The following is a 13,418-nucleotide window of genomic DNA, read 5'->3' as shown; positions in this document are numbered from 1 at the left end:
TTGCAAAGAGTTGGATACGATTGAGTGACTAAGCATATTACATAACTAGTCATAGAGCAAATAATCCTCAGATCAGGATTCAAACCCATGTCTCTGGGATCCCAGTCCAGTGTTCTTTCTATTGCCTTTCAAGTGCAAATGTAAGATGACTAACATGATCAGGAAACAAACAAAACCCCTCTCTCTCCCTCCACACACACACACACCCCCTACACACCACCCCAAAACAGCAAATATGTGTCTCATAAAAAAGTAATTCTATCAGTTTTACGCTCACTAAAAATAATAATAATGAAAAATTGAAAAAAGATCCAAGTCTCTGGGAGACATTTTAAAGAACTCTGTAGAAAGTACACTGTGTTGTTGAGAGTTTGAGTTAATCGCTCATGGAAGAAACATTTATCTGGGTGGAGGTTTATGCTTGACTTATACAGGCTTTTAGCCTGAAGGGTGTAATAGATGAGTGATTCTCTTAACCTTAATCTATTTTTCATACGGTAGGATGACAGTCATCATCTGAAACCATTTTTAAGTTTCCCAGAAGTGTGGAAAAACTAACTTAATCTTACTGTTATTACTTGTTTAAAGGGCAGATTTTTACTTTTAGTTTTAAAGTAATTTTTAAAAGGAGTTGCCACGCTCAAGGAATCCATCTATTTAAGGTTCTCAAGGACAGAAATGAGTTCTTGTGGGAGGGTAGGCATTTGTTACATGTCTTTCCTGGTTATGGTTATACTTTGTGGTCTCGGTTCAGTTCAGTTCAGTCACTCAGTCGTGTCTGACTCTTCGCAGTCCTGTGGACTGCAGCACGCCAGGCTTCCCTGTCCATCACCAACTCCCGGAGCTTGCTCAAACTCATGTTCATCGAGTTGGTGGTGTCATCCAACCATCTCATCCTCTGTCATTCCCTTCTCCTCCTGCCTTTAATCTTTCCCAGCATCAGGGTTTTTTTCCAATGAGTCAGTTCTTTGTGATCTGGGGAGTGTGATTATTCTTTCTCTGAATCTAAGATTTTAAAAAATTGAACAAAATGTTAAGTTGAGCCTGATTTTCTTTGTACAATTTCTTAGTACATGTTTTTTTAATAAATGCTTTGGGTATCTTTGGGGCTCAGAATTCAATGGTTTAAGAGTCATTGAGGATCAGAAGACCAGGTACGAGGCAGCCAGCTTCTCCATGGTTGTGGGGTGGCGCTTACTCCAAAGTCCATCATCTGTCTTCCTCATCAGCCCTTCTCCGGTTGTTCAGCCAAAGCCTACAGGATGCGTAAGAGAACTGATCCTGTTTAACAGAAAAAGAGTTCACTATAATGCTTGAAAGGACTCACTGCTGCAAGTTTCATTCAACTTTTACATTATGACTGTACTGTTTCTCAGTTTGTTTTAATATATTTATTTATATTAAATATAATATGAAATATATATTTATTTGAGAAATATATAAATTTTAATGAATATAATTATAGATAATTACAATAAATAGAGAAAAACAAGTGTCACATATATGTAGAATTTAGAAAAATGATCTTATTTAGAAAGGTGGTCTTATTTTCAAAGCAGAAATTGAAATACAGACATAGAGAACAAACATGGATATCAAGGGGGAAAGGAGGTGGGGATGGGATGAACTGGGAGATTGGGATTGACATATACACACTACTATGTGTAAGATAGGTAATTAATGAGAACCTACTGTATAGCTCAGGGAACTCTATTTAATGCATTGTGGTGACTTGAATGGGAAAGAAGTCCAAAAGGGAGGGGATATATGTATGTGTATGGCTGATTCATTTTACTGTACATGTTTTGTTACTGTACAGTAGAAGCTAACACAACATTGTAAAGCAACTATATGCAAATAAAAATTACTTTTAAAATAACTAAAAATAATAATAATAAGAAATTAAGTACATTAAATAAATTTTAAGTATAAATATCTACTTCTTTTTGTTAAACTTCCAGCATTCTCCACCTCTGGGCTTTATTTTCCTCTGTAGCACTTATGGCATCTATGAAATCACAGAGTTCACTTATTTTCTTTGATGGTTGTCTATTTCCCCTCTCCAGTGAGGGTTATTTTGTTTGCTATTGCACACCGGTGCCAAGAAGAATGCATGGCATTTAGCAGAGCTCAATAAATATATGTTGAATGAATGGTGGCGTGAATAATGACATGTTAAACCGGACTCTCTGGAGACATGCCTTCTGTATCCCATGACTTAGAGGCACACCTCATGCTCAATGGCAAGTGTTCCCAGTATTACAAGTAAAAATGTCTTATGTTTAGGGAATAGAGGAGAGGGAAGCAAATGTCAGGCACCCATGTCTGACATCATGAGATATTAATAGTTCTTGACTTCTGAGCCTATGAGTACCATGAGCAGTGTGCCATGAACCCATGTTATGACATAATTCTTGATTCCTGATGAATTAGGTAATTTGATTTTACTTCTTGCCTCATATGCTCTGATTACATGAGCTTGGTCTGCAGTGGCCTGCACTTACCTGGATAATACTGCTCTTCCTGCCCATCTAGATCCTTCTCTTCCCTCAAAGCCCAGCTGAGAACAAACCTCTTCTGGAACATTAACCTCAACTTAGTAGTACCAGTACACGAAAGTTAGTCTTTTTCTCCCACTCCGAGGGGAGCGTCTCGGGCCTAGTGGGACCAGGGAATGGGTATATGTGGACTTCATTAAGGTGGCCTGAGCGAAAGAACAGTTGATTTCAAAATACATGTAGCAATTTTGAAAGAAGGTAAGTGGTGTAAATTTGTACTTCTTCCACTAAACCATGAACACCAATCAAAAACTCACTTTACTCTGTCTTTCCTCTCAGTTGTCAGGAAAACACTCTTCATTATCTATGACAGTTTCAGACATAAAAAGCTTATCTTTGGCCTGTCCACAGCCCCTTGATAAGATCTAGCTGGACTTTAAAGGCAGGTTAGTATAGTTACTGACAGTTCTGAACTTGCTAAAGGAAAGTTACCTTGTTATTCTTTGACAGTACCCCCAAAACACCTTGTTTATCCACCACCATGAATACATTTAATATAATAAGCCCTTATATAGACCTTCCTATGCCAGGTACTCTTCTAAGACGTTACACATAGTAATTCATTATCCCACAAAACAACTTAACTATTAGGGGTGTATGTGTTTGTGTGTGTGCTCAGATGTATCCTACTCTTTGTGACCCCATGGACTATAGGCCACCAGGTTCTGTCCATAGGATTTCCTCGGCAAGAATATTGGAGTGGGTTGCCATTTCCTCCTCCAGGGGATCTTCCTGGCCCAGGGATTGAACCCACAGCTTCTGCCTTGCAGGTAGTCTCCAGCATTGCAGGTGGATTCTTTATCACAGTGCCACCTGGGAAGCCCTATTGGGTAGGTACTACTATTATCCCTGTTTTAAAGATAAGGAAACTGAGGCACAGAGGTAGGGTGAGTAAAGGCATATAGCTGGTAAGTTCAGAGCTGGGATTCAGACCCAGATATTCTGGCTCCTGAGACCTCATGGTTAACCATTAGCCCACTTGTCTCACCTTTGTTTCCCTCCATCACCCTCCTTGTATCTGTCAGCCAGCCCCTTGCCTCTGATCTTTATTCTTCCTGGTCAGAGATAGACTCCGCTGTCTTTCTCTAAAATCATTCTCCAAATCAACCAAGGGAGATTTCTTGCAATTGGGATGAAATCACTTCAGTGACCCCTCATTCTTCACACTCACTAATACTGATTAGTTTACTTCTTAGCTGACCCCTCTGCTGTCTCATGCTTCGATCAAGCACATCCATCTCTTAAAATGCTCAGACCATTTTATTCTCTCTCTCTCTTAATTCTCCAATGGAATATTGACACATGAAAAGTTCCACTGGAAAATGCCTTGATCTGAATGAAGTTTGGGGAAGATGAATCTGGTGCTTATGTTTGGAGAGGGTTAGGGGAGGGTGTGTTATTGAGAAACTAGGTATAGGAAGCTTGCTAGAAACGCTAACTTTTATGGTCATAAAATTCTGTAGGAGCTTGGGAATGAGAAGGAATGAGTGGATTCCAGAGGCATTTCAGAAAGACCAGTGGAGTTGTGGGCAACTGCCTCTAGGAATAAGGTAGAGAAGGGAATGAATAAAATAACGCTATTCTGGGCCTGAATGATTCTAATGAGAATGTCATTACCGAAATAGGTCTATCAGGAAGCTAATCTGATTCAGGGAGAACAAAAAGTTCATTTTAGAATCATCGTCATCATCCCAGTGGAAATGTTCAACAGTTGGAAGATACCATAAGTGAGCATTTAATGAGCAGCCTTCGAGTGTCTAACAGGGCATGCGATGTTAAATCTACAGTCATTACCATGAAAGGGAGCTGGGCAAAGGCATCATTTGCACTGGTCTTCTGGAGGCACCTGCATAGTGTTTGGAGATCCTCCAGAGCCTTCAGCGACAAAGGTGAAGTTGGCTTATAATTTGAATGTAAACAACGCGGTTTACATACAGCCTAACCCCAAACACTAGCAAATGACTTTTCTTTGTCACACCTAAAAATCCTTAGAAAGTGACAATGTCATGTGGCAATCTGGTTCTGTGCTTGGTTTCCACACGTGATCTCACTTCATATTAATTTTTACAACAACAAACTCAAGTAATCTTGAACCCTTGCCCCCGTTTGTTTCTCCGAAGGTCCGGACGGTGCCAGCAGTCTGCACATTGAATGGTGAGAGCCAAAAGCTGTTAGAATCAGGCACTCAAGGTAAAAAAACGCAGAAATAAAAGCTGCAAGATAGCACAGCGCCAAGAGAACTCAAAAGGCAGGGCCTAGAACGGTATGTTTAAGGAGCCGGAGAGATTGGCGGGCAATGTCCAGAAACAGAGTCTCAAAAATCCAAATGAGTCAGGTTAGCAATTAACCCCAAATCTCGGGTTGGTACACCTTCCTCGAGATTTCGTACAAGCTCAAGAGTAGTCAAGCCTGGCCCGGTAAAGATCGTCAAATGACTCGTGGCAAATCTCTTCCTTCAAAAGTCTGACTTGGACCGCCAACCTTACTTCTAGAAGCCCAGTCGATCCTCCTTTCGAAGGGAATAAGCAGCCGTGGGCTAGCGCGGGCCCCCGCGGCTCGCCAGGCCGACTGGTCGGAGGGACCCGATTTTCGGAGGCTGCGGGTTGGAGAAATAAATCCAGTCCGGGTTTTGTCTGCACGGGGGAGGGGGACTGGAGGGCTGCGAGGAACGGCTCGCGAAGAGGGGGGCGGTGGTGGAAAACACACAACACAAACAGCTCGCGCCGGGGAACGGCAGCTGTAGGCCCGGAGCGCGCGGGCCCGGCCGCCGGCCGCATGGAGCGCAGCGCGGCCCGCGGCTCCCGGGCGGCGGCGGCGGCGGAGGCGGCAGCGCGCCGCTCGCTCACACCCACCCCCGCCCGCGGCCGCCGCGCCGCCCCGCCGTAGCCGCCGGCGTCCCCGCGGGCCGGTCCAGCGAAGGCGGCGCCCGCGCCTCTGCAGCCAGTGGCAGCCGGCGGCCCCGGGGAGGCGGCTCCCGCAGCCCCCCGGCAGCTCCGCGCCCCGGGCGCCTTGCGACCACAGCGGCCGCCCGGGGTGGAAGAGGAGGAGGACGAGGAGGGGGAGGTGACCAACTCTCCGGCTCGGCGCGGCGGCCGGCAGCCCGCAGGCAGGCATGCAGGCGCGGCGTCTAGCCAAGCGCTCCAGCCTGGGCAGCCGCCGGGGCAGCGCCGCGCTGCAGCCGCCCGGCCCCGCGCCCGCGCCCGCCCGGGAAGGCGCGCTGCCCGGGCTCCCGCCGCCCGCCCCGGCCCCGGCCCCGGAGAGCTGGAGGCCGCCGCTGCCGCCACCGCGCAACGCCGGGACCGACCCCCCTCGCGCCGGGGCCGCCGCCGCCGCCTCGTCTCCGGTGCTGCTGCTTCTGGGGGAGGAAGACGAGGACGAAGAGGGCGGGAGCCGGCGGCGGAGGGGGCTCGGGCGGGCGCCGGCGAAGCCCCGAGAGGGCGCGGAGGAGGAGGATGACGACGACGAGGACGACGACGAAGAGGTGGTCGTCGAGGTGGTGGACGGCGACGACGACGACGAGGACGGCGACGAGCGCTTCGTGGCCCTCGGCCCCAGCCGCGCGCTCCCCAAGGGCCCGGCCCGGGGCTCCTTGAAGGTGCGAGCCGGCTGCCCGGGCGCGCGCGGGACCCTCGGGCGCGGGGAGGGGACTGGCCCCGGGCTCCGGCGCGGCGCCGGCTGCGGCCGGGACCCGCGACCGCAGAGGCCGGCCCGGGAGGGGTGTGTCCGGCGGCCGCGCGGGCCGAGCGAGGGGACTGATGAAGCTCAGCGCTCGGGCCCCACACCTTCCCCGGGCGGCCGCTCCCCCTTTCCTCCAGGGCCGCCTGGGCGTGCTCGTCCGGGGTGGGTTGCGGGCAAAGGACGCTTCTCCCGGGTGAGGCGGGGAACTCGGAGGCGGGACGAGGTAGGAGCCGGTCTGCGCCTGGTGGGGACGGGCGAGGTAGGTGGCCGTGAGGTAATATTCCTCCCCAGGAAGTACGAGGGTCCCCCTTCCCCTTATTCCGAGGACTAGTCTAGCTCGTGGAAACTAGCAAACCGCTTCTCTTGTCAATCTCTCAACCCCTTCTGCATCCGAGAACAATTGTGGGTGAGTTTCCATCACCAGCGCCTGTGAGGGAACCGGTAAGCCCAGGACAGCAAGAACCAAGCCCTGGGTTTCTACAAACATTTTGCTGGCAGCTTTTGGCAGTGCCTCCCACCCCCTCAAGCCCCCAACCCCGTTTAAACTCGACATTGTTTAGCATTTGGGGTTCTTTCCCCCTCTCCTCAAAATTGCAAATAAGAAAAAAATGAAAAAGGAAACCAGAGAAAGTGGGGGTCATTTGGCATTTAAAATGGATGTGAGTTTCAGCTGAGAATTCAAGCAAAGTCCCTTGTGTACTGAAGCACTGAGAGATCTTTCCGTTTGTGTATCTTCAGGAGATAAGGGGTTTATTATTACACAACTGACTGGCTGGGCTTTCAGGCATGTGATTGGACAAAGCAAACCACGTTGAGGTTCATGCACAGTGTATGTTGCTAAGAAGTTTTGAGGGCAGCAAGTGGTAAGCAATGGAGTGAGTGATTTTTCTGAAGAGTGGTGCTTAAAATCCACTGAATAACACTGTTGATGGGAATTTTCACAAGATATTGCTATTTCAGGAAGAAAAACACATGAGCTTAATAGATAGAGACTATTTAAAAAAAAAAAAAACCTTTAAAAAAAAAAGGAACCAGAAAAAAGTCTACTCCTCAAAGCATGAGATTGCAGTTCCAAAGAAATGTTAAACATTAGCATTTAAAGAGCCCCAGAGTAGACACCGGCACAACTTTCTTTCCTAGACCACCCTGGAAGTACCAGCTCTGGGAGTGAGAAATTTTCAGCAAGTGGTCATTTGGGATGATAGTTTTTGACAGTTGCTTGTTGGAATCCAGACCATGACCACCCTCATTACCATGGTCTAATAAAAAGCCTGCATTGTATGGCCACAGGATATAGCTGGGTTTGGAATTAAATCACATGGCATCAGTGACATTAAGTAACAAGAGTAGTGACTCCTTACCATTTTTGTCCAGAAATACTGAAAAGATGTCTTGTAGTTTGGACAGTCATTGCACAATTTGTGATGGAAAAATTAATTATAATTTATGTCCTGTGATCAAAGCAAACCCAATATAGAAAAATCAAATTTATAAAAACCAAAGAACTAGAATGTGATCATTCATATTATCAGAAAAAGATTTTCACATCTCCAGGCAAATTTCTGTTAAATTCTTTCAAAATGGGCCTTATTTTATAACATTTTGGGTTGCCCATAACTTTTCAGGAATTTATATATTGAATAGTTTGAGGTATAATTTTATAATCTTTGCTGCTTTAAAGTCATCTTGACACTGAATCTAAAGAGGTTTTCTAATGAATAAAATAGGATCATTTTATTCTAATGCATTTAAGAATGTCAATTTGTTGTTTAGTCTCTAAGTCATGTCCGACTCTTTGCCACCCCATGAACTGTATCCTGTCAGGCTCCTCTGTCCATGGAATTCTCCAAGCAAGAGTACTCATGGGATCTTCCCGACCCCGGGATCAAACCCACATTTCCTACTTTACAGGCAGATTCTTTATCACTGAGCCACCTGGGAAGCCCACGAATGGCAATATTATATATATATATATATTTAGGCATTCATTTGGAGAAGGCAATGACACCCTACTCCAGTACTCTTGCCTGGAAAATCCCATGGGCAGAGGAGCCTAGTAGGCTGCAGTCCATGGGGTCGCTAAGGGTCAGACACGACTGAGCGACTTCACTTTCACTTTTCACTTTCATGCATTGGAGAAGGAAATGGCAACCCACTCCAGTATTCTTGCCTGGAGAATCCCAGGGATGGGGGAGCCTGGTGGGCTGCTGTCTATGGGGTCTCACAGAGTTGAACATGACTGAAGCAACTTAGCAGCAGCAGCAGGCATTCATTTATTCACATATTTATTAAACACCTACTATGTGCCAGGTACTATTCTAGAACACAGCACCTTCCAGATGCCCACATCCTGCAAGAGAATCCAGAGCAACAACCATCCAAACAAATAAAGAAGCCTGGTGCTTGAGATTGTGATGTATCCCCTCATAAGGGAACTGATGCTATCGAGGAGGAAGAGAAGAAAGCTAGTAGAGAGAAGGCCTCCCTGAGAAGGGGACATTTGATCTGAGATTTGAGACGTGTAGTTTGGGAAGATCATTCCAGAATAAAAATTGCAAAAGTCTTGAGGTGGGAAGGAGAAAAGGCCGAGTGTGGCTGCAGCTTCGTAGGTAGGCGATATGTCAGGTAGCTAGCTTACAGGCCAGCGACATAGAGCTTGGTGGGCCTTTTAAAAGTGGAGAAAAAATATTTGCAAGGTTTTAAGCAGTAAAGGCATACAAAGTGGCTTGTATTTTTTTTATTAATTTTTTAATTCAAGGATAATTGCTTTACAGAATTTTGTTGCTTTCTGTCAAACCTCAACATGAATCAGCCATAGGTATACATATGTCCTCTCCCTCTCGAACCTCCGTCCCATCTCCCTCCCCATCCCACCCCTCTAGGTTGATACAGGGTTTGTATTTTTAATAGGGTCATGCTGTGTGGGGTATAGAGGGCAGCTGGGAGGGGCAGGGATCCAGTTCCAAGGTGATTGTGGAAGTGCATGTGAGAGGCCAAGCAGTTTGGACCAGAGTGGAGTTAGACATGAGGGAACAGATTCAGGATCAATTGTGAAGATCCACCTGCAATAACTTGCTGATGGATTAGGTGGCAGGAATCTGGGGTGAGACCCCAATGTAAAGGTTGGTTAGATGTGCCATTTACTGATATTGGGAAAGCTGGAGAACAACAGATTTTTGTGAGGGGAACAATTAAATATTCTCCCTGGGGCATGTTAAGTCTGAGATGATGCTTAGACATAGGCATGGGAACTGCAAGTAGGCAGATGGCTGTAAGGTGTGGAACTTAGAGGCGAGATTAGGGTTGGAGAGAAAAATATGGGAGAAGCAGGTGTGACCTGCTGTGTAGCAAAGATGCGAACGTACATTCACATGTCCAAGACAATTGACAAAAAGATGGTAGATGTCAATTATTCTATAACATGAATCATTCAACCATCAGCATGACTCTAAGGACAAGATCATGGAACATGTAAAGTCTGCTCTGCCAATGGTGTCTGCAATAATATTGAAGCTGGGGACAAGAAAGGGAGTGCAGCAAGCCAGAGGACAGTCTTGGGCCAGACTCTGGGGCACGGCACTATTTAAGTTTGGGTGTGGAAGGAGAAGCCAGCAAAGACAATTGAGAAACAGCAACCAAACAAGTCAGAGGAAAACTAGAAAATAAAAAGTACAGTAAGGCAGGAGAAGATATAGTTCCAGAAGTAGGGAGTAATGAACTGTGTTGAATACCACTGGGATACTGAGTAAGACAAGGACAGAGACATGTTCATTCGGATTAGATAATGCACAATGTATTGGTATTCTTAACCAAAGAATGTAAAGTCAGTGGTGTGACCTGAGTGGCCTGAGCAGTGAGCAGAGGTGAGAACACAGTGAAAAACTCTTTCAAACTCTTTTAAAAGTCCTTTGCTAGAAAGGAAAGTAGAGAGAAGGGGGAGAATCTGGAGAACATATGGTCTAGAATTTTTTAAAGATAGGATACAGTAGTCTCTGCAGTAAGCCTGCAAGGCAGGAGTCACGGGAGACATGGGCTTAATCCCTAGGTCAGGAAGATCCCATGGAGGAGGGCATGGCAACCCACTCCAGTATTCTTGCCTGGGGAATCCCATGGACAGAGGAGCCTGGAGGGCTACAGTCCATACAGTTGCGAAGAGCTGGACACAACTGCAGTGACTTAGTATGCATGCACGCACAGTAGGCTCTAATATAGAGACTGTAGCACGGTAGGAATTACCTGTTACCTGTATGGGAAGTATATCTGTTTTCTGTTGCTGTGTAACAAAGCACAATAAGCCCCCTACATACTAACCTTCAGGTGGCAAACTTTCAAAGGCGCGAACGTACATTCATGTGTCCAAGCATGTAAGTTAGCTCATGTGTCTGGCATACTTGGTCACTAGTGTGCATCCTCTGCAAGTGGTTGTGCTTCTGTATGCTTTACTGTACAGTACAGTATAGAGTCCAGTAGTACAGTGTCTTTATTTCAAGCCCCTGATGTCCAGAAGCAAGTGTAAAAGCAGCAGTGATGTAGCTGGTACTGCCAAGAAGGGCCAAGCAATAACAATGGAAACAAAAGTGAAAATAATTGAGGGTGGAGTGAGGCAAAGAGATGGTAGATGTTAATTATTCTATAACATGAATCATTCAACCATCAGCATGACTCTAAGGACAAGATCATGGAACATGTAAAGTCTGCTCTGCCAGTGATGTCCACAATAATATTGAAGAAGCATAGAAAAGTGATGGAGATGGAGAAACTTCTCAGTGTGTGGGTGCAGGATCAGAGTCCCACTCAGCTTAATGGTGATTTGAGAAAAACCTAAAAGCCTTTATGAAGACTTGAAGAAACACAGTGAAGAATCAAAGGGCACATCTTTTAATGACAACTATAGCTTGTTTCATTGGTTCAAGGCTAGAGCCAACCTTCATGATGTAAAAGTAAGTGGTGAGGCAGCGAGTGTGAGTGCAGATACAGTAACTGCCTGGGAAGTTTCGGAGATGCTTCCAGAAGTTACTGAAGTGCCAAAGAGCGTCACGACACAGGAGATGGTGAGGAGATGTTCTTTATCTGAGGAGGGCCTGTTAGTTTTTGAGTCGCAGGACTCAAAGGTAGAGCAGGGCACGAAGGTTGCAGCAGTTGTTCAGAATGCAATCCAGTGCTGCTGTGTCATCTATGACAAAGAAAATGAGAAAAAAAGAGCCACTACCTAGACATCACTGGATTGCTTTTTCAAGAGGGTAGATAGAATGTCTACGTCAGGAATGTCCAGTGGAGGGCAAGCTGCAATGTCACTCACGCTTGATGTCATCAATGTGGTATTGCATTGATAGGAGACTATTGCTGACAGTCCTTCAGCTCTACCATCTCCCACTTCCTCTTCCTCCTCCATTCAGTAACTCTTCTTGCTTGTTCACTCGATGCCAGCCCTTTTGTGCCAGCTGCTATACTGTACTACTGTACTTTTCAAGGTGCTGTAAGATTATGTCTTTGTTATTTTTAAAATGTATTATTTGTGTGAAAAGTATTATAAACCTATTGAGTACAGCTCCCCAGGTTTCCCAGGTGGTGCTACTGGTAAAGAACCCACCTGCCAATGCAGGAAACTCAGGTTCAATCCCTGGAGTAGGAAATGGCAACCCACTCCAGTATTCTTGCCTGGAAATTTCCATGAACAGAGGGGCTGGTGGGCTGCAGTCCATAGGACTGCAGAGAGTCGAACACGACTGGGCACGCACAAACACCGAATCCAGCATAGAGCTGATTGTATTAGTTGGGTATCTAGGCTAACATTGTTGGTCTTACAAACAAATTAGACTTACAAAAGCACTCTCAGAATGGAACTCCTTCATATGTAGGGGATTTACTGTACCATAGGCTTTTTGGCTTACAAACATTCTCCCAACATCTGTGGGTTAGGAGTCAGGGCCAGGCTTAGCTGGGTCTGCTGTTGAGTCTCACAGGGCTGTAGTCAAAGTGTTGGGTAGGCTGTGTTCTCATTGGGAGGCTTGACTGGGGAAGAATTCACTTCTCAGTTCACTCTGGTTGTTAGCAGAATTCATTCCCTTTCATCTGCAGGCCTGAGGATCCAGCTTCTTGCTGCCTATTCCTATGTAGGCTCCCCTCAGTTCCTGGAGCCCCTCTCCCTCAGCCCCACCTCCACTTCTCCAGTGCTTTGTTACATGATTTCCTCAGCATGGCCTTTTACTTCATTAAGTCAGCAAGGAGAATCTAAGTCCCTGTCTGCTGGTAAGGTGGAGTCTCATATAAGGCACTGTATTCACAGAAGCAGTACTCCATCATCATTGCCATAGTCTATTGCTTAAAAGTAAAAGATGGGTCCCACCCACACTTGAGGGGAGGAAATATGCAAGGGCATGAATACCAAGAGGTGAGGATTGTTGTGAGTTGCCTTAGGGAGGAGCCAAAGATGCAGAGATAAGAGGGATACTGCAAGAGGAAGTCCTTGGAAAAGGGGACCTGGAAGCCAAGTATTGATACTGGCCTTTGATAGAAGCAAAGACCCTTCTTCCATTGAGTTAGAGAGAAGATAGGGAAAGTGGGTCCTGATGTGAGTGGTTGTGCATTGGATGGTGGTCAGATCAGGTAGTACTCATCTGATGGCTTATGTTTCCCCCTGCAGCAGGAGGGAAGGTCATCAGCTGAGACTGAAGGAGATTTGAAGAGCTGAAGCCAGGATGTAGTGCTGTGGGAGAGCAGGAGAACAGATGTACCAGAGAAATCAAATAGAGCAGCTGGATAGTATCAAGGACCCACCTGATGTTGGTGCTTCTACATGGACAGAGTAAACACTCTGTCTGGGTGTGTGATTTTCCCAGCTTCATTCCATTGGTTCAAACACAGAACAACAAAAAGAATCCGAGCTAATGTTTATGAAGTTATTTAATGACTATGCTAGTGCAAATCTGGGCTTCCCCCGTGGCTCAGCGGTCATCTTCCTGCAATGCAGCAGACACAGGAGATGTAGGTTCAATCCCTGGATTGGGAAGATCCCCTAGAGGAGGGTGTGGCAACCCACTCCAGTCTTCTTGCCTGCAGAATTTCATGGACAGAGGAGACTTACTGGATACATTTCATTGGGTTTTCAGAGTCGGATATAACTGAGCATGCACGCACAGTGCAAGTCTAAGTGTGCGGTCTCATTGAAACGTCATTACATAT

The 13,418-nt window shown here is 46.2% G+C and overlaps 2 protein-coding genes across 2 annotated transcripts in view; one reads left to right on the top strand and one right to left on the bottom strand.

Moving 5' to 3' along the window:
• Positions 1-4,348: 4,348 nt before the first annotated feature.
• Positions 4,349-5,672, bottom strand: LOC129626909 (sterile alpha motif domain-containing protein 1-like). The gene is made up of 3 exons (XM_055546394.1): positions 5,631-5,672; positions 5,040-5,566; positions 4,349-4,433 (listed from the first exon to the last, which is right to left on the bottom strand). The coding sequence occupies exons 1-3, from the start codon at positions 5,670-5,672 to the stop codon at positions 4,349-4,351; spliced, it is 654 nt and encodes a 217-aa protein (XP_055402369.1).
• ZNF704 (zinc finger protein 704) overlaps positions 5,267-13,418 on the top strand; it is a 259,239-nt gene continuing 251,087 nt past the window's right edge. Inside the window, exon 1 of the mRNA XM_055546345.1 lies at positions 5,267-6,153. Within this exon, the coding sequence (XP_055402320.1) occupies positions 5,671-6,153 (483 nt within the window). The 5' untranslated portion in view covers positions 5,267-5,670. The remainder of the gene's footprint in view (positions 6,154-13,418) is intronic.

Source organism: Bubalus kerabau, chromosome 14, assembly GCF_029407905.1.
Source record: "Bubalus kerabau isolate K-KA32 ecotype Philippines breed swamp buffalo chromosome 14, PCC_UOA_SB_1v2, whole genome shotgun sequence".
Lineage (NCBI taxonomy): Eukaryota > Metazoa > Chordata > Mammalia > Artiodactyla > Bovidae > Bubalus > Bubalus kerabau.
This window is presented reverse-complemented; position numbering and strand designations above follow the sequence as displayed.

Bases quoted from the DNA above. Each gene is read 5' to 3' on its own strand.
- LOC129626909 (XM_055546394.1), bottom strand. From the start codon at position 5,672: ATGCCTGCCTGCGGGCTGCCGGCCGCCGCGCCGAGCCGGAGA. The intron at 5,567-5,630 runs GTTGGTCACCTC...TGTGGTCGCAAG, and splicing joins CCGCCGCGCCGAGCCGGAGA to GCGCCCGGGGCGCGGAGCTG. The intron at 4,434-5,039 runs GTTGGCGGTCCA...TTGTCGCTGAAG, and splicing joins ACTGGGCTTCTAGAAGTAAG to GCTCTGGAGGATCTCCAAAC.